At 40.0% G+C, this 21,321-nt stretch overlaps 1 protein-coding gene across 1 annotated transcript; it reads right to left on the minus strand.

Moving 5' to 3' along the window:
- Positions 1-1,451: 1,451 nt before the first annotated feature.
- TMEM62 (transmembrane protein 62) lies at positions 1,452-21,293 on the minus strand. Its single transcript, XM_033061482.1, has 14 exons — positions 21,231-21,293; positions 16,391-16,502; positions 15,429-15,566; positions 14,450-14,495; positions 13,107-13,248; positions 12,784-12,908; positions 12,526-12,648; positions 11,512-11,667; positions 9,871-10,030; positions 8,178-8,291; positions 7,112-7,196; positions 5,132-5,236; positions 4,247-4,365; positions 1,452-3,372 (listed from the first exon to the last, which is right to left on the minus strand). The coding sequence occupies exons 3-14, from the start codon at positions 15,466-15,468 to the stop codon at positions 3,046-3,048; spliced, it is 1,542 nt and encodes a 513-aa protein (XP_032917373.1). The 5' UTR covers positions 15,469-15,566; positions 16,391-16,502; positions 21,231-21,293; the 3' UTR covers positions 1,452-3,045.
- Positions 21,294-21,321: the final 28 nt, after the last annotated feature.

Here is a 21,321-nt window from a genome sequence, read left to right on the forward strand (position 1 = left end):
CACCATGGAAAGACCTTTCCAGCCCAGACATAAATGTTTCTTACTGCAGTTTATAGTAGCTGTTGTTACAAAAGTGAGGAGACCCGAGAGGCAGATGCCTTTCACATAGGTTAATCTCTTCATTCAATATTTTATTACATTGATTGTGGAAGAAAAAAGTGCAGGATTACTTAGTCCTGTTTCTAACATTGCTTTTCTCTTTTGCTATACTACCTTTTTCTTTAGTGGCTTCTCTTCACAGTGGGAAATATTTATATAATCCATAAATAGACTAGCAGGGGAGAAAAGAAGATCACAGACAGATGGCATTATCCCACAATTATAAATGGTAGCAGCAGCTGGAATAAGCTTCAAACTTAGAAAATACTTTGTGAGACAACTCAGAAGTCTTTAGGAAAAGCACAGAAAGAAGCAGAAATGATGTTTTAGCCACACTAACAGAATTTTGCAACCAGAAGTACAGATTCAAAGTAGTAAAATAAAAAGTAGTGAAATTTAGTTTTGCTAAATGGTCTGGGTAGAGTGATGGTAAGAGTGCCGTATGTGCAACAGACCCTATTCTCTGCAAGATAGCCAGCAGGAACCAAGAAACAAGGCTCCAGTGAGGGGAAGTGAGTAGAGAACTCCATAAATCCACAAAATGAGTGCAAAGCAGAGGAGGTTAATCCAGTAAACAAGGAGATAACATAGGAAAAACTGCCTGATAAGGCCAAAGAAGAAGTTTGCTTGACTTTTGGGCTAACCTTTAGTCATTAGCACAGTAGAACGTAATCCCATCAGCCACTTTCCCCTACAGCATGGGTGGCAAAATAAATGAGTAGTGTGCCTTTAAATGTGAAGGAAAGGAAATGTATAGCCAATGACTGCAGGGGGAATCTGCTGCTCCAGGGGTTGGGATATATAAAAGTGGGTACTGGCACTGCAGGTGTGCTGGCTCTATGGATCCACTGCTCAGCACCCACTCTGCACACAAGAAATGCACCTCTCCACTCTGTGTCCACCGGCTTCTTGCACACGTGGTGAGAGAACCCACAGCTGAAACAACAGGAGTTTTGGTGACAGAGCCACAGAGCCGGATCTTCTTGCTGTCCCGGCAGCAGCGAATCAGATGAGACAGGTCTGCAATGTGCACCGACCCCTTGATGGGGGCCTCACCAAATCCTCTCCAGCACCGGGTGCTGCAATGCCCCAGAGAGGTATTTGAGGAAGCCAAAGGGGGTTGTGTCAACTTTCCTGGACCCCTATAATTTTCTGGATTGGTAAGTGCACTTTTGTTCCTCTTTCTTCTTAAAATAAATAAATCAGCCTCCACATAAGCCACACATGAATGCGCAGTGTGAGGGCTTAATCAATCAGTGGGTTCAAGTGGTATGCAGTGCAGAGGCTATTGGAGAGGCCAGCTAAGGATAAAAGTATTGGGTAACATTATATTTAACAATAGGAACAAGGCAAAAGATATGAAGTATTTTATTGTCACTTATTCTCTCTAATCACATAGAAGTAATTTAATCGTGAAATGTCATTATCAATTTTTCAGTATTGTATCTCATGAATTTTGCAGTCTTTTGTCGTCTCTGATTTTTTAACAGCTTTGCAAAACAAACTTTTGCAGCAACAAATGTCATTCTTTATTCTCTTAACAGTGTATTTAACTCATGTAAATTGGTGCTCTTTCTCTCTTTTTCCTATTACATTGAAGACATCATTATTATTAGTATTACATTACTATTTTTCTATCTCATTCAAGAACAGAAATTAAAGAATAGGAAAACTTTCACCTGTTAGAAATAACAAAAGTCCTTGTCATAGTCAATATTTTCTTCCAATTTATTTTCCTTTGTGCTCTACTACACTCACTGCTGTTTTTTTCCCAAAGGGACCATAAACAAATTAGCCCGCTTTTTTTTTGAGGAGCCATAAATAAGTTACTGCAAAATTACCTGAAGTATTTGAAATGTTTCACTCACAGCAGGTCTTTTGTGAAGCAAGGCAGTGTTCTTTACACATCAAGGCACCTCAGCTTTCTTGGCTCTGGATCATTGCATTCTTCAGTAATGTAACTAACTGTTCCATCATTTTTGAAAACAATGAAATGAGGTTTTTTAGGTCACTCTTTGGTGCATTTGGCTGAGACCCAGAGACACAGCTGAGACCCAGAAAAACAGAAATTACAGACTTTATAGGCATCAGACCATATTATTTCTTCAGCCTCTCCCATCCTGAGGACATCGTCTCCTTTCTTTGCTCTGAAGCTGAAAACCTCAGCACCACTGATAATTCATTGTCCTTTCACCAGTCATGGGTGGGAGGACTGGCAGCCTCAGTAGTGCAACATAAAACTCCTTCCTTCCAGAGAGTGAGCTTGTTAGTTAACCAGCACTCCCAGGGCAAGAGATATAGGCCACAGCTCAGGTAAACATGAACACATATACATACACACACCTTACAGCCTATAATCTGCTTGTATACAGCATTATGTACTGAAAACATGTATGGGCATAGGACTCTGACTGTGAAGGCCACTACAGCGCCTTTGCAACCACTATTACTTCGTAAAGACATCTGGTCTAGTCCTCTAAAAACACACGTCAACCCTAAAATAAAAATCAAATTAAGCATAAATCCAGAAGCTTATCAAGTTGTATGCTCATTTTTTTCAGCATTATAAAAATCAAGAATTTAATTAAAGTATTTTTCCATTCACAGTAGTAATAGGTAAACATTTCAATTTGTGAGTCATATGGACATATCTATCTCTGTATCACAAAAACCCCTCATTGATGAGATCATTACACAGCCCACTGTATTGATGTATAATGTGTAACTGTACTATACTACCTGTATTATACAGTATGTTGCATAATACAAGAAAAGTGTGTACAACATATTGTACATTTACTATTTAATACAGTTCCGTAGCAGTGCAGGTGCAGCTTTGGGTCTTACCACCTAATGGCTGGGGTTTATGGAATTCCAGCATCACAAAATGATAAGGTTGTACCTTGACAGTTTTTAAGACAGAACTTGTAGTACTTATATTGTAGTTCAGGAGCTTTGAGAGTTTTTTATCTCTATTATGTAAGTTCTGAGCTCTGATGATTTCAGTGTCCAGGTTTTATAAATGAGAGCTGCCGTCAATGCCACCAGCCATGTTCTCATTGGGGAGAGGAAGAATGCCAAGGTGCCGTATGTTCGCTGCAGGAAATAGCAGGAATAGACCTGCCAGGCCAGGAGCAGGGCCATTGCCAGGTGAACAAGCAGGGCCACGCAGCGTCGGACGTGACAGATGTGGGAACGGAAGCTGTGGCCCTGGCACCGCAGCAACAGGCACCAGCACAGATAGACCATCAATGGCAGGTTGAAAAACAACATCTGAAAGGTAGAGCAAAGAAAAATAAGACAATGAGCAACTTATGAAGGCTTAAAAACATATGCACAGATAAAGCTGTCCCATTCTAAGGATTTAGTACAATTCCCAGAGATGGAATCTCAGGATGCACCTCCATGACTCTGCAGCTGATAAAGCTGCGACTGCCTGTGTCTAAGTCCCAGGGCAAGCATTCCCTGCCCATTCCCCTGCAGTAAGAGGCACTAACACCTATCTGACATTTCCTGGAACTGATTCAGTGAGCCGGACTTAGCAAAAAATTAGCATGACAAAAAAAGACGATCTGCATGTCAGCTTAACTCTGACCCAGCCCACTGCGGTGTCACACTGGTACAAGGGAGGCATCATGAAGAAGAAGGCAATGCTGGTTTGCTCCTCTATCTTAAATGCCAAGGAATGACACCTTGTCTTTCAGATTAATGGGGAAAGCACTCCTGGGAAAACTGGACTCATGTGTGCCTAGAGAGTGACACCTACTGATCTAAAGAGTTATTAAGGCTGTAAGGGCTGCCCTGGCCACTCAGTTTTTTTGCTTTATCACTGTGCGTGAGCCAAGGGGAAAATTTATAGAAAATTTAGAGTTGTAAATCAGTAGAGACAGCCTTAATCCAGATATCCAGAGAGTCCAAGGCAACATCAATTTATTAGAGAAAAAGAGAACTTTGTGAAAATAATGCACAACCTCCTTCCTTTCTGCCTTTTAAATCTGCAGAAAGGTAAGAAACACCTCTTGTAGTCAGGCATGGTCACTAAACTCTCTACTTCCAAGACTCCCTTCTTTATAAAATTATTAAAAAATAAATTAAAAAGTCCCTGAGTAAAAAAGCTGGTTTTTAGCCTTGTTTTATAAATACTCACCTGTAAAATCCCAACCACAAATGTCATACTGCCCTGAAAGAAGGAACCACCAACAAACACCCCAAAAGAAAAACAGGCCCCCATTTGGCCATCTATCAGTTCACCTACAAACCATGGTCCTGCAAGAGAGGAAACAAACATCACCATCAGGAAACACAACAGCGACAAGCCCTTTCCCACATGGCCCTTTGTATCCTGAGACTTCCCTATTGCTTGTCCATAGTAATAAGCCTCATGTTTTCATATTCTGCAAACAGCAGTCTGGTGTGAAAATACCACAGTACGGCAGGGAGTCGTGGCATGCAATGAAAATACTTTTGAATTAGCTTAATCTCTGTGAAAATTTTCAACACCTCATATAATATCTTCCTTATGAGAGAGGCGAAAAGGTGGATCCTTTCAAAGGGTAGCTTTTTCTCAGAATTACAGTAAGATGTATGAAAAATGTGGTTACAAACAATTCCAGCCCGGCTCAGCACAGAAATTAAAACAGGAAGGCTGCTCTGTGTTATGCATACTACATGGACTAAGAAGAAAATAGCTATTTCAGTAACATGTTATCAGAAAAGAATAAGCTCAGATTGTTAGCTCTGTTGCTAACAAACAAAAAACAAGTGAAAACCAAATTAAATTTAAAAATACTCACTTCACTTTCAGAGTAATCTAACAATCTAAGTGTTTAATTAATTCAGGGCTTCTAAGTTAGGCTTTTACAAATAAATCTTTAGTCTCTTTGGACATTAACTTTTGAAGTTCCACATAGATTTTGTAACTTAAGTAGATTTTCCCCATTCTCCAAGATGCTAGAATTCTTAATTTTCATCGGGATCTAGTGTGTAATTTCAGAATACTAATTTATGTCTTCCTGTACTCTAGGCTACTTACCCAGAATGGTGTATAAATTCAGAACCAGAACTGAGTAATAGAAGGTGTTTGTTTTACTGAAGACATGAAGAGAATATGAAGTCAGAGTAAGTAATCCTGGCTTTTCTAAACAGAGACAATATTTAAGAAAAATACACTTAATTCAGTTTGTAACATCTCCCCAGATATATATGTATGTATAATACTGGTCTTTCTGAAACAAATCTGCACATTATTTACTTATTCTTTTAAACAAGGAATATAAAAATAAAATTTAGTATGTCTGCAGAAAAATGCAGAGGAATGCATTATTATTACTGTGATAACTGCAAGTGAAGTACCAATAAATATAACAATCTATATTAAAAACAGCAGAGGAACCTGCCATTCTAAAGGAATACACTTACTGTATGTAAATAATACTGAACGACCATTCTATACCCAGAAAATGAAGTTAGTTAGAATGAAAAACATGGAGAAAGTATGTATTAAATGAAAAGTAAGAGAATCAAAACAGTAACTCTGCAAACCCAGAAAGGCAAGTCAGCATGGACTAGATTAATTGGATTTCCTTTGACTAAATCTACTTTAGTGAGATCTGATACAAACTCAAAATTAAGGCTAGGCATTAAAATTACATTATTCTGACAACTGTGTGGTGTTAGCAGAAAAAAGCAGTATTAGCTCTCTAACTGAAGCAGACAATTCTGAAGCAGACCAAGAGAGCCATCCTAAAAAGTTAGCTTGTAGGCTTACACCTATTATGTGGCCTTCTCACAAAGAAATAACCCCCAGAGGGCAAGCTTCCCCTTTGGAAATCAACAGCTCTAACAAATTTGTTCACTAATACATCAGACATTTGTCATGGTCCACATGAACCTAGCTGACAACAGAGTGAGTTTTTTAATATTTAGCTACTGAGTTCCATAAAGGTGACTGAAAGTCTAATGTTTTTCTATGTAAGCAGTTGCTGTAGTTACCTCAGGATGCTACATGATTAGGAATATAAATCACGTAGGAGTATAAAGGAAGGGATAAACACTGACATGAATAGGAAGGGAGGTGGCTTCCAGAAAAAATTAATTAGTGAGGTGTGGTTCAAATGATTGTTTGAAAGAATAAACACCATGAGCTTAATAGTAATAATTTTCATTTACCAGATCTATCACAAACAAAGTATCAACTTATGACAGAAATGGCCTTAAAACTATCTTGCAAAAGTTAACAAATATTGTCTTTGCAAAAGGAAATCTGTTTCTTCACTCAGGCGAGAGAGAATTCTGTGACAACTGTAGTGAAACAAGAACACATACAGAACTAATACAAATCAAAACATTCTTTTCCCTATGTATTGGATTCTTCAGCAAGAAAATTAAAATGAAATCTTGGACTTCAATCAATCTGATTTTGGTTTAAATAAAGATACCTGCTCAAGTTTCTAGTTTACTTCATTTGATATATTGGAGGTTTTCCAGGTTTCCTGTTGAAGAAGGAAGACTCGGATACCATATGGTTCATCTATGAGTCTCATTTATTTTCTTTATTTACTGCCTAATATAGCACTTCTAATGAGCTTATACATATTGCAAACCCTGAGCTCCTCACAGGCTAAACAGACACATACACACTCTCGCTTTGCAACTTATCTGTTCCTCATTCCTGCAGTTAGCACGTCCTTGCTCAGGCATCCATCCCAAGGGCCCCTTGCCCTTGAGCCTAACTACTACAAACAATAGCTCTGTTCTTACTTAGGACATTTCCAACAAATCCGTGGTGCTGTGACCTTTCTCAGCCAGCCAGGCCTGTATCACACTATCCACAGTTTCCTTACAGGCAAAACAGCAACTTCTGAGAAACAAATCAAACCCCACATTAGCAGATGTAAAATGCATAAAGTGATTAGCAGCACAATTACTTACATATTGTTAGCATACAGGTCAACAGTAAAAAGTTTCAGGGAAAACAGATCTACTAACATCACAAGTAAATATTAGTTCATACCTTTGAGTGCTGGCTTTTGGAGGTGTCGGAAAACAACAAGCAAGGTAATCTGAATCAGCACAATCAGTCCAAAGAGCACTCGAGCCTGGAAAGACAGTTTTGACTGTAAGGCAGCCCTGGGATAATAGCAGCCTTGGAGCATGCCTTAAGGACACTGATAGAATGGTACAAAGATTCTACTTGAAACACACATTCAAAGCTTGTTGGTGTCATTGAACTGAAGACTAAAAAGGAAACTTAAGAGTTTCTAAGTTGTTGAATCTGTATGTACTGACTTGAATTCTGCTAAATGGCTGAAAGCAATAGACCTGAATCTTTAAAATACAGGGTTTCTAAACACACCCACTGAAAAATGAAACAAATCTACTGAAAACACTTCCAAGGCAAAACATTGTCTGAGCACTGTTCTGAGGAGAAATGCAGTTCAAGACATGGTGTAGAATGTGTGACTGATTAACAAAACTAAGATAAAAATTTTGAGTCAATTATGATAAGAACTACAGTCATACAGACTTTCTTATTTAGCCCTAGAAGCGCACCTAAACTATTAAGACACGACATCCTTCTTTGCATGTACTGAACTGTGACACATCTGGATGTGACCTGGAACTTATCAAAGCTGATGGGGATTTTGCCCTCCACTTGTTATAAGGAGCTAGTTATAATGTCAGCAGCTGCCAGTGAGAATATCTGCAGCATTCTTTCCAGAAAACATATTGCAACAGCTCACAGTGAATTTCTCTTTGGTTTAATGTTTGCTTTTTCTACTATCTCCAGTAGCTCCTTTTCAATTTCTTGCTTGCACAAAATGTGTGTATACTTATGCCCAAAAATGGATAATCTGGACAAATCCAGGACTTCAATTGTTTGTATAAATCATTGCTGTACATTTGTGGTTGAAGTGTGCAACTTGAGAAGCTTTAAATGTTTTGGAATTCCAAGAGAGTCCTATCTGGAAAAAGTAAACTGCATTAAACTCTACAAATTCCTTCAGGAATTATGAAAATGCCTACTGCAGCTTGAGAAATCAACATGGAGTAACAGCTGTTTTGCTCAAAGTACTTACTAGAACATAGTGGTCAGTGAGAAGAATAACAGATGACCAAAAGTCAAATCTAAGAGAAAGGTTTTCTTCCATACCAAATAAATGGCCCCGTGTGCCAATTCTTCCTGAAGCATCCTAGATTGATATAAAATGAGAGCAATTACTTAGCAGTGGTACAAAAAAACTGTCTAGTTAAAGTTCCTAATTATCATTGCAGTTTTTCCAGAAAGATAGAACTGATGCATGCTTCTCTGGCATACTGCTGTATTAAATTCTATGTACTTACAGTCAACTTGGCAGTTTCAAGTAAATTGGTGATTATAAAATCATAATCTAAAAGTGCTACATATGAAGAAGAGCCTGTCAGAGATTCAGCAACTTATAGAAGACTATGACTGTTTACTGGCCCTCCCCCCCTCCCCCTGGGTTGTTTTCTGAAAGTTCAATTCTAGGTATTAGCCCATATTAAAATATTTTGAAATTCTGTTGTGCTTCATTTCTGGTGTATTTGCCATAAACTCATCTAGATAAACAAACACTTGTTTATTGTCATTTACTCAGTGTTCCAGGTGTGGCCAGACAAGCACTCAGTAGAGCAGGTAGTGACTTAGCTTGGCTGGTGATGGCCTTGTGGATGCACCCTGGCATCCAGTAGATTTTCTCTGCTGCACCAGTACATTGTTCATTCACACTGAGCTTGTGATCCACCAGGACACTAAGGTCCCTTTTCACAGAGATGCTCTCCAGCCAGGCAGATCACAGTGGCCTGTGCTGCATTCCTGGATTATGTTTTCCCGGGTGCAAGTCCTTACACTTTTCCTTGATAAACTTCATAATGTTCTTCTTGGCCCACCATTTGCCTGTGGTTAATCTGTGTTGGCTCTTCCCAGTCATGTGCTTCATCTGACTTGAGATAGCCCCCCATAAGGATTTGTTTCCTAATTTTTCCAGGGACTGAAGTAAGACTGATAGGCCTATAATTTCCTGGATCCTCCTTTAAGCTTTTCTTGTAGGCAGGAGAGTCATTAGCCTTCTGCCAGTCTTCTGGGATGCCCCCTGATCTCCACAACTTCTCCAAGACTATGGAGAGTGGCCTCTCAAAGATGTCAATTAGGTCTCTTAACACTTTAGAGTAGAAATTGTCAGGGCCCATTGATCTGTAGGATCAAGCTCCTGTGACAAGTCTCACTTCAACTCTTCCTTCACTGACAGTGGGTATCTGTTTGCATCAACCTTGTTCCTTGTTCCCAAGGCCTGAGGCCCAACACAGCTGGTAAAGACAGAGGTGAAGAAAGTGTTGAGAACCTCTGCCTTTTCAGAGTTGTTGGTGACTAATTTACCTCTGCTGTTTAACACCTGGCCAGTATTTTCCTTCTGTTTCTGCTTATTGTTTATACACCTTTAGAACCCTTTCTTGTAATTTTTGACATCTCTGGCCAATTTCAATTCAAGTTTGCACTCCTGCCATGTCTTATTTTACTTCTTATGAAAAATAATATTTCTTACTTTAGCCCAGCAGCTTTATGAATATTTTGGTGCTTAGCAGTCAATATTTATTTCTTTATTAAATCCTTTGGTTTTTGTAATCAGACAAATATGAAAGTAAGTCTGTTATCATGTATTTTATTCCTAGTTATGTGAGGCAGGAGACTGACAGAGAAGCCATGACAAGAAAAAAATAAATCAATACAAAGAATGCCAGCAGGTACCTTACCTGGACAGTCACATCTATGTGATGGAATCCTTCACTATAGTTTTGTGGGCTCCACTTCAGCACATAGAGAGGGCCAGACACGTGATGTGCATTCCCCAGGTGAACTCCATCTATGTAGACTTTGACAGAGATAATGACAGAAGGAGAGAATGCCAGAATTCTAAAGAGTAAATAAAGAGCAAAAGAAACAGATGTGTTACTGGACTTGCAGGTATGTCATTAGTTCTTTAAGAGAAAGTCCCTAAAGGTTAAGCTGCCTTGTAAAGAGTTCAAAAGATTTAGAAATTGAAACAGTGAAATATCTGTAGCCTAATGGTAACATGGTAGCTCTTTCCTACAGTTTAAAAAGAAGTAGTTCTGTATGGCAATACACAAAAGAACAGGATAGAAAACTGGCTGTGGAACAGACAAAAAGGTGGCAGAAATAGTAAGGCCCTGGCAGAAATAATTCTAGAGCTCTTACTTCAAAACATTTGCTAATGCAAGTGGGATGCATCCTCCAGCACACATAGACACATAACACTTGTAGATGGCTTCATAAAAAATTGCCAGATTCTCTCTCTCTAAAGTCCTTTGCTGTTGGGAGTGGGGCTTTTTCCTTCTTTTTTTCCCCCTTTTTGTTGCTATTGTTGTTTTTTGGTTTTTGGTTTTGCTAGTCAGAATATAACCTCTCAGAGTTTGTAACTGCATTTAGGAGAAATGGAGTGGAATGCAACACTGATAATTACAGACCTCAGATACCAACAAATCTATTGTCACTTGGCAATGCTTATATTCATAGAAACAGTGATACTAATACAGACTCAAAATATTGAGTCAAAACACAATTCCTTTCATTTCTGGTAATAAAAAAGGCATTCCAGAGCATGTTTTAGTCAAATGAAAGAGTTTCATACAGTTATGGTGAACAATTCTACCAGTTCATATATTTAATACAATCATAAGAATGTTCAGATAAGGTTCTGAATAGGAAACTGGAAAGTAATTAGGACACCTAGTAGGATAGTGGTCCCTAACTGAAGAGGCAAACTTCTTTTTATTGTAACCCTGTGTATGCAGTACTTCAAGCAGATTAGTCTTACAGCAAATATAAAATGCTGAAAAAGGCCTAAAAATTTGACATGTAAATGTAAAAATTAAATAGATAGGGTAAAAATGGAAAGATGGAGAGATTTAAAATGAATATGCAAATTGGCAGAGGCTTCTTCTGTTTTAATATATAAAGGATGTAGAACTGAAAAGATAAAAAGCTAAGAAGACTGAAGTGAATACAGAAAACATTTAGGAAAATGCACAGACAAAATCCTGAAATCAGCAGAGTCGATGTGAACATGTTATATAAACAACACAGGTTACATATCAATCTATGCATATTGATTACATATGAATCTATTTTAATTATATAGTAATTGATCAGCTTTGGTTACATAAAGTTCAATTGACTTTAGGGGAAATAACTGCATAAATAAAACCAACATAAATTACTACTACACAATCTTTCTATCACAGATATAATACAAAGAGAGGTCTCTTACAGAAAAGTGAATTCTGAGAACAACAGACACACATCTAAAAAAAGTTTTTGTGTATATACATGTAATATGTAGTTAAATGTTGTGAAATCAAGACATTACAGGATACCTGATATGAGTGGAATACAGAATTTTGACTAGTGGTTCATGAGTAGAGCTGCTGTAAAGAAAGGATTTGGGATTGGTGATGAGAACTACAGGCCACTCTTCAAAGTTAATATCCACAAAGCTGAGGAGATCATGATCAAATGCGAGGATTCGGTACCTACAATGAAAGGAAAAAATTTTGTTAACACGAACTGCTGTGTGAACAACTGATTCCCAAGCTTCTCAAGTTCCTAAACAGAACCTGGCTTTATTTTCCATTTATTCTCTTCTGTAGTTGATCTTACATTTTTCAACTCTGTTGTATTAACTGTACAGCTGCTTACCTCTGATGAGGGAAATTTTATTATAAATCATGGAAACAATACTCAAAGTTCCAAGTGCGAAGATCTGTGGAATTTTGCACATGAATCAGAGGATGAACCTTACACTAAAGAACTCAAATATACATTTTCACAGTGTCTGTGTAGGTACTCTAGTTAAGGACAACAACCCCAGTGTGCTCTTCCCCCATATTCATACGTATCTTCGTACGTATCATATCTTTCTCTGGATTACTGCAGAATAAAAGCTAATATATTACTATACACTCCATGTAGCATCAGACACTTTTTGATATGCTAGTAAGGTAACATTTCTCAGGTGGATTATTTCCGTGTCAAGAATTCTAACAGCTAGTGCAGAGCATGTGGATTTTGAAGTAGTGATGCTGAATTTTATTACAATTTATTTGTTCTACATTTGAATACTAAACACATACTAAAGGGCATTTAGATGTCCCTTTTTAATTTTTAAGTATCAAGAATTAGTTAAAAAATATTTAATTTATTAGCACACTGTTGGTATGGGGAAAAAATCCCAAACGTACACACAAGGCCTTTTTTAAAAAAGCATTTATAGTAATAACCAGTCAGTCTGATCTCATGTTTCTTTCAAATTCACCACAGAGCATAACAGGGAATCATAGTACAGCAAGGTAGGTTTCGTACAATAATTTGCTCATATGGGCCTTACTTACCTCCTATTATCCATCCAGTCTCCCAATTCCAGTTCCAAAGTGCCACCACGGTGTTGACTGTGCAAGACTGGCATCAGCCCACCCATTGTATGCAGATGTCCACATAAATAGGCTGTGGCAGAACTGAAAAAAAACATAAAAATTGTGATTATTTGGGTGGGAAGGAAATATCACTGCAGAAAACCTGAAAGTGAGAGATGAGCATGTGAAGACAGGTGAGAAATGTACTTGATGCTGAAAACATGCAGAAGATCTTACCTCATAAGTGTTCGTATTCCAGGGGATGGGGAAATGATTGTTGAGGTGGGGTAATGGCCAAACCAGATAGTATGGTTGCTGTGTAGACTTTCTGTTGCCATTAAAGACAGCTCTGCCATTTGATTCTGAAACAAGCAGGTGACAAATCCATTTTGTTAAATAAATGTCTCACATGCATTATAACTTAAAAATGTAAACACTCTTATAGACAAACACAAATCTTTCAAACAGTTTTTCTGTATTAAAAAAAACCCAAACCTCCAAGCAAACCACTACAGAAATGAAACAGCCAACAAAATGAAATACAAAGATTTATACAATACCATGTTTAAAATCCCAAAAAAATTATAGGGTCTCTTAGGCCCTGGGCTGAGTGTGGCATCCACGCAGATGAATGAATAGTTCCCAAAAGAGGCAGTGTGGATGTAATGGAAAGAGCCATCTTTACGCCAGGCAGAGTATTTCCTAACAAAATAAGATGGAAATACTGCTGTTAGGAAAGCTTGTAGCCACAACAAACATACATTGCTTTCTCTCCTTCCATTGACAACAGGTAATTCACTATTTCTGACTTAAAAAATTGAAGTGCTTTTGATAATTTTTGCTAGATGGGAATTGTACATACCTTCCAGTGGCAAAGACATAATATTTCAGCTAACAGTAGCACCTAAATTGCTCTAATAAATATTAAATTCTGGAGCTAAAATGATTGTGAGTTAATCTGAGAATCACTAAAATTCATTAAGTTTAGGTAGTTGTTTTTAAAAAAAAATCTTTTGTGGCTTTGGGTGGGTGTTTTGTGTGCATTTGGGTTTTTTTGAGTTGTTTTGGTTTTGTTTTATTCCTGACATGATTTGTGGAAGCTAAAACATTCCTGAGTTCAGATTATAATTTAAACACAGCCATCCAGAAACCAGTTCCTGTCCCTGTTCCTCCACCAATGAAAAGAATAAAATTGCCAGAAATATTGGCCTGAATAGAATACAAGCCAATATATTAAAAACAAGTTTTCAATACTTCTAATGCCATATAAACTCCTTCACAATATTATTTTAAAGTTAACATTATCTTTAGGAACATTATGAACTTCAATTGAATTTCTTCCTTTACTCCCACTTTGAGTATGTATAACATACAGTGTAACATATGTATAACAGTTGATTCATCCTCTGCTAAAGCTGTGAACATATAATAGGAACCCATGTTTTTGTGTGAAAATATTGTATTTCAATACAAACCACTGCCCTCTTTAATTGTAATGCATAATGAACACCAGAATGTGGTGCTGAGTAACTGTTTTCCCTAGGTTCTGTTTTTATTTCTGCAAACAATTTTTATAATTTTAATATTATTTATAATTTTATGTATTAAAAAAACCTCTATTTCACTCTTCTATCTTCTTTCTCCTAGAGCATGACTAAAAATTTTGTAGACATTGACAGATTTAACATACTCAATTAAAAAACACAGAAGGATAAGAGATAAGGAATATGCACAAAGAATTCTCAATCAATTGTGCTCTACTAACTGGCAATGCAAAAGACAGAGGGAATCCTGGGCTATAGGAAAATCAGTGAAAAAGTATATATGTGATAACTGAAAACAGAATATTGTTTAGTGAATTTGACCTTGAATATAGCTGCATCTGTATGGTAAATAAAAGTACCTGTAATAATTCTGAACACTATCCAGGCGTGGAATGTTGAATGAATCTGTAAGGGAGAAAAAAAGGAAATAAGGAAACTTTCAGCTCAAATTGATCATTTGCCCCTGTATCTAACTAGGTAATGTTTAGCTAAAGCAGTCTCAGCAAGTGCTGAAGAGCTACTTTTTGAAAAATGAGTGATTGACAAGCAGTCTAACGATGCAGAGAAGACATTATATACTCAATGCAGTTAAATGGCAATAGTTTTCTCATTTAAGTTTCAATTCAAAGATAAAAGAATTGTGGGAAGAGAAATTGTTATTTAGCAGCCAGAAGCTAAACCTGTCTCCATTCTGACCACAGAGCTTTTCAGAAGCCTTTTTGGACTGGGTGCATGCTCTGTAAGACTCAACTAATTCATTGAAAATGAAGTAGCCACAGCATCAGAGAACAGCATATGCAGAACACACATCAGCCTGGGGAGGTCTGTACTGCAACAGTTCCACCTCCATGGATACATATGGCGTGTATATGACAAAGCATGCACTCTTTTACCTGCAGTGCAGCTTCCTGCAACAGCCTGTTTATACAGCCTACCTGACTGTCAGCTTGTGTTTGAATGCTTAGAGAAAGAAACCAAATGTCCTTTAGCTGCTGAACATGTGATACCCTTTAAACTTGAACCTGTGAGGGGGAAGTCTATGAAAAGTCAATTGAAACCATTTCTTCAGCATGGTAAGGTTACAGTTTGCCCCTCCATTAAATAATGTGGTATATAAAATAATAACATGGAAACTAACATCTGAAGGCATGTTCCAGGAAAAAGACTTTTACTTCACTGGTACTAAAACTCCAGTGAGAGCTTGTAAACAAAATGTGTGTCCCCAGCATACAGGTGGATGGCAAGCCCTTTTCCTGATTCATGAGTACTAACACTTTACCTCTATATTCTGTGACCTGCACTCTCAGGAAAGACAGAAATGTTTCATTTTCTTCTTACCATGATTCCCTTTTATGTCTATCCACTTGGTTTTTTCCATGACCCTTGATCTCTTCAGGATTGACTGGTAGGTTTTCCACTCATCTTCTACCTGCTCAGATCCCAGTTTATCTCTTGTCTTAGCATCTGTCAGATCACCTGAAAGTGTACAAAGGTGAGATACAACTAGAGGCGTACACAGCTTATACAAATACTGTAACTAGACAAATATGCCATCCCTGCCTCCAGGTCTAAGTGGCTGCAGGCCTGGGTGCAATCTGCATATTCCTGTATCCACAAGGTGAAGGTAAATACCTTCTAATGCAGATGCAGCAGCCTCATCAGACATCTACTGACCACACCACTGCAGTACTTTCAGTAATTAGGTAAGTAACTCTCTATAGAAACAAAATTCCATGTCTAGCATTAAAATTCTAAAGCCTTGCATACAGTAACAGCTCAAAGTCTTTTCGATTTTCTTGTCAAAACTTGTCAAATCTATTCCAACAGCAAGCTGACAAATGAAGTAGCAAGGTTATTTCACCTCTGTTGGTACGATACGCTAAAATGGAAACCAGCAATAAAATCTTACAGTAGTTCACAGGTGAATTTCACACAAATGGGCAGGGATTGTTCTGAGAGAAGAACTATCTCCTAATGACTAACCACAGACATTGCTCACTTCTGTAATTGCAAACACAAAGAATGAAGAATCATGACCAGGACAAGAGGGAAGGTAGCTGCTAGCAAGGACCAAGATGCAGCAACACCTATTGGGAAAACATTAGCTATCTTGTGTGATTGTGTCTGTTACATATAAAACACACTAAACTCATTGAAGAAACTGAATGCTGAAGAAAATAATAATTCTCTTGTTGAGAAGTTAATGTTTAAATTGCTCTCTTGAGATCCTAGAATTTTGCCTATTTGCTGTTCCTTTGACGTTACACTTGACAGGAAATCTACACTTTTCAATTGCTTACCTGTTGCTAGAACAAGTGCTGGCTGAATTACATCAATTGTTTCAGAACAGAATTTTTCAAAGTCAGGAGCTCGTTTGGGATCCCGAAATTTGCTAATATGAATATCTGAGACCTGCAAAAGACAAGAATGAAACACTGCCCCAAGTAGAGGATTATGGCTATTCAGGTTGTTCTGTAAAGCCAAGTATACAGAAGAATGCAAGGTAAGAGAAGCCACAGTGATTCATATCAGTGTAAGGGATACAGGCAGAAAGAGAAGTGGGTGACTAGGGGAGAACAAAAGCAGAACAAGCAAATGATATTGCAACTCTAACCCCTAAAATCACATTTACATCAGAAAAAATTCCTTAAAACTAAGGGCATACAATAATATGAAGAAATACTTAGGTATCCACAGTAAATTTTGATGATTTCAAGTGGCCTGTTGCCTTTTTGAGTTTCTGTGCAACACAGTGGTTTTACTGCAAGTAAGAGTACAAAGTAGTTCTGCAAAGCAATAGGTTAAAGCTACCTAGAACTCGAAATATACTGAAAATTTATTTAGTACCTGATGTGACATTTCCAGTAGCTGAGTGGAAGGATTTTTAACATTCTATCCACGCATTTTAACGGATCTAATGAGCATGTTCAGATCCCATTCCATGTGCCTTCAAGAAGGCAAAGATTACCCAAGAAATGATGATATGACTTGTATGTAATGATAAAAGATGCTGTTCATTTCTGAATCAGTCAGAGTCCTCACATCAGAAGAGCCATTTGGGGAGAATAACAGAAGTAAGATTTTTCTATTTTTTTACATTGTGGCTATTCAGTACTGTGGAATAAAAACTCTTGTGTGAATGGTTTCAATTCCTCTTTCCATTCTATTTCAGTCAATCGATTAATTAATTGTCCTCCTTGGTTTAAACAAATGGTATTTCATGCTCAAAAAGCAGTAAGCTTACAGTAAGCAGTAAGCTCATGGCCATGTGACAATATCACTTGAAAGAAAAACATTAACTTTTACATTTGGTTTAATAAACCTGTTCTTGCAAAGCTTGTAGTATTTGAAAAATACAGATAAAATATCTTGGGGATAAATTATTTACTTCTACCTATTCAGGCATCTGTATATGAAGAAAATATTACCTGAATACAATTTTTAAATTCTCCTTAGGAAAATTCCCCATTTGGAATGACACGGAATTTTTGCCTAGATCAGAACTTCATGCTAAAAAAAGGCAAACACTTTCAGATATAACTTTATCTTCACTTTCATTGATGCATTTGAACTAGTGTCAAGCAAAGAGCACAGCAAAACTACCTTGCTACACCAAACCTCATTTAATCATTGACAATCACTGACAAACTTGTTTTACTTCTTTTCAGGCTGTGGATTTGCAATTACAGTAATTTCACGAATACAAGCCGCACCAATTTGACTAAGATTTTGCTCCTAAACCGGAAATGCGGCTAATAATCAGGAGCGGCTAATACAACCTCAGAAGTGCCTGCCAGAGTGCTGAGCCGAGCAGCTGCAAAGTCGGCATTTTGCGATTGTTACAAATCGCTACTCTGTTGCACTGCGGGTGGAGCCTGGCTCCCTGTAGGCAGCACGGGGGGGGCGGGGAGAGAGGCGGGAGAGCTCTCTTTCCTCCTCTGCCACAGCCCAGGGGAGAAACGGGGGGGGCCGGCGCCGCCATTGCTGCGGCCCGGGGAGGAGAGGGGGGACCCGGGCCGCCCCTACCGCGGCCCGGGGAGGAGAGGGGGGACCCGGGCCGCCCCTACCGCGGCCCGGGGAGGAGAGGGGGGACCCGGGCCGCCCCTACCGCGGCCCGGGGAGGGGGGGGGAAGCCCGCGCCGCCATTGCTGCGGCCCGGGGAGGGGGGGGGAAGCCCGCGCCGCCATTGCTGCGGCCCGGGGAGGAGGGGGGAGACCCGGGCCGCCATTGCCGCGGCTCGGGGAGCCGACGGGGTGCTTTGTCCCCGCCCGCCGCCGGCGCCACGGGCGCGGGAAAGCTCCGTCCCCGCCCGCCGCCGCTGCCGTAGGAGCGGGGGAAGCTCCGTCCCTGCCTGCCACCGCGGGGCAGCGCCGACCCGGGGTGACCGAGCCCAGTGGCAGCGGCGGCCGGCCCCGAGCTGCAGCACCGTGCTGGCCCACCTGGCCCCGTCAGCGGCCCCTAGCGGGCCGAGCCTGCACAGCCTTAGCTCAGCCAGTAAACCCCGCCCTGCCATGGCTCTGTTACTAATTGCACGCAGGTCCTCGCTGCGAACGACAAAGCGGCTTATATTCGGGTGCGGCTTATCTATGGACAAAAACTGAAATGTTTGCCAACACCCAGAGATGCGGCTTATAATCAGTGCGGCTTGTATTCGTGAATTTACTGTAATTTATCTCAGCGACCAAACAGAGAAAATGAAAACTTCTAGTTTTCATTCCTGAGAAAAAACAGTAACTACAGTAAATTTAAATTTCCAACCTTACAGTAGAGAGTGGTTTGGAAGCCTGATTTCCTACAATGACCTTCCCACTTCTCTTCCCCATGGGTTTAAGATGTAAAAAAAAAGGTTCAGCTTGTAATTTCTAAGAGTGCCCTGGGTCTTCTGAGATCTGGGACTAAGTTTCTGCCATCACTAACAGCCATGACACATGAAGATCTCAAAAGGAGAGTTTCTTATTTTTATTTTTAATTTTTAATTCATTTCAGATGATATCCCAATAAAAAGAAAGAGGTGAGCAAGATAAAAAGCTTGCAATGCTCTTATTTACTTTCCAAAATGTAGGTGAAAGCCCATTTGCTGCTCTTTCTCCTCCCTCTGACTGATGTGGATACTTGGCCTCTGATTGCATCACAGGCAGTGATTTTCATTAAAATGGGTTGGAAGGGATTTAGGGGTGAGGATAAATCACCATCAACATTCCCCTTCTAGCAAAGATGCGGTTCAGGAGAGGCAGGTGTTAACAAGGGAGAATGACAAGGTCTAGAGCATTCAGCTGACAGAAAGAGAGAAATAATTATAAGCTTGTCAAATACTGAACTAGAGAGTCTATTTGGCATTGGGTAAGAAAAGAAATTCTGCTACAATAAAGGTGGATGAGCCGTTAAGAGAAGGTTAGAGCAGAAAGACTGTGATTTAGTTCCGTTTAAGAAGAGATAGTCCTGTGTGGGGGAAGAAAAACAAGGCAGGAACTGCTGGGGGCAGAACTGACCATGTTGAGCTCTATTCAGTGACCTAGGCTAGACCTATGGAGTCACCAGGGAGCCTGGAGCCTGTTTCCCACAACATCATCAGGCACAAGGCTGGATTTGGTGCTTGATTAGTTTCCAAGTTAGGTCAATGATAAAACAGCTGTTAAAGGGCATGTCTGAAAGAGAACATAACCACTTGAAAGTAAAGCCAAGTCTCAAATTAGCTGTGCTATGACCTATCCTTGGGAGGACTCTACTTGAAGTGACACAACTAGAGAGAACACGGCGAGAGAAACATAGGCCTGTGCATGCTGCTTGTCAGTATAGCTCTGCAGCTGCTATATGCTGCTGTATCTGACTGCACAAGACAGCAGCTCAGGATAGGGGCTTTCCTTACATTAATTCAAGCATGTATCTTGAAGTGTAAAAATAAGCCTTAACTCCGCAGTAAAAATAAGCCTTAAGTCACTTAAAGAAAACTTACTGAAAAAAATTACACCACAATTGGAGAGAGCCAAAGGACTAATATATATCCCAGCTTGTTCACTAAGGGCACTGCCTGCAGCTAATAAAGTCAGGCAAAGTGTTCCTGACATTGAGAATGAAAACAAAACAGCAAAAGCAGCTATTTATTAAAAGGAAATGCACAGCAATCCCTGTGACATCTTAGCCAGAGATTAACTACAAATATGTAAACACTTTTGTGGGCAGTTCTACGCTAAGTGCTTTGGGAATGTTCTGGGGAGAAGAGTCAGAAGAGGCCACAGAAGCACTAGGATGTGACAATTTGCTTCCAGGACTATGCCAGGTCAACTTGGATTTTATATTTAACCTGGAAATAAAGCTGTGTACATTTAACCTTCTGAATACTGGCAGAGTACCTTCTACTGCTATAAATCAGTAAAGCTGTTTTCTCAGCCACACATCTTTTCTGAGGTTTTGGATGGGGAAAGTGAGAAGCAGAGCCTGCATTTCTCCTCAGGATATTAGATAACACTGCATCAGGTACTGATGCAATATATAGGGTAGTGTAACAATTAGGTGATTTTTAATTACCCACTTCCACTACACACATCTTGTCTGATAAGGAAGCTTCTCTGTGCAACCATCCAGGAGCCCCTCTGTACAAGTCACCCCTGTACCACCTGAGCTGGGACCGCGGCCCCTTCACAGCTACACCCCACACACTCAGTCACAGCAGGTTTAAGGAAACTTTACCAGCTCAGCCCCAGGTTTCCCATAGCAAGGTCTCAGACTTCGGGATCATTAACACAATTTAATCTTAGTGTAGTAATTAACAAAATAACAGTTTGACTTGGGTACGTCTGAGAAGAGGCCTCAAAGAAAGGAATCCCCGGGCTTTCGTACCCTCACAGTCTGAGAGCAAGCAGCTCTGGGGGTCATGGGCTCCTGCCGTCTCAGTGTCTCCATGCCCTGTGCCCTTCGCCCCCTAAAGCGTTTGATAGGTCCCGGCCTTTCGCCTCGGGCTCCCGCCGCCCAGAGCTCAGCCTGCAGCTTTCCCTGCAGCTGCACATCGAGCTGCCGGCACTGAACATACTCCTCAACGCGACCCTTCATGCAGCATGGCAAAACACCTGTAACCTGCGCTTGACCGCGCTCCTCGGCTGTGCCCGCGGCTCGGCCGCCCCTCGCCCGCCCGGCCCCGCTCACCTGCACGACCCAGAGCAGGCTGGCGACGGCCGCGCCGGGCGCGGGCTGCGGGGCCCAGCGGCGGCGCTGCCCCGGGGCCGGCGGCGCCCCC

This window comes from Catharus ustulatus, chromosome 6 (genome assembly GCF_009819885.2).
Source record: "Catharus ustulatus isolate bCatUst1 chromosome 6, bCatUst1.pri.v2, whole genome shotgun sequence".
NCBI classification, from domain to species: domain Eukaryota; kingdom Metazoa; phylum Chordata; class Aves; order Passeriformes; family Turdidae; genus Catharus; species Catharus ustulatus.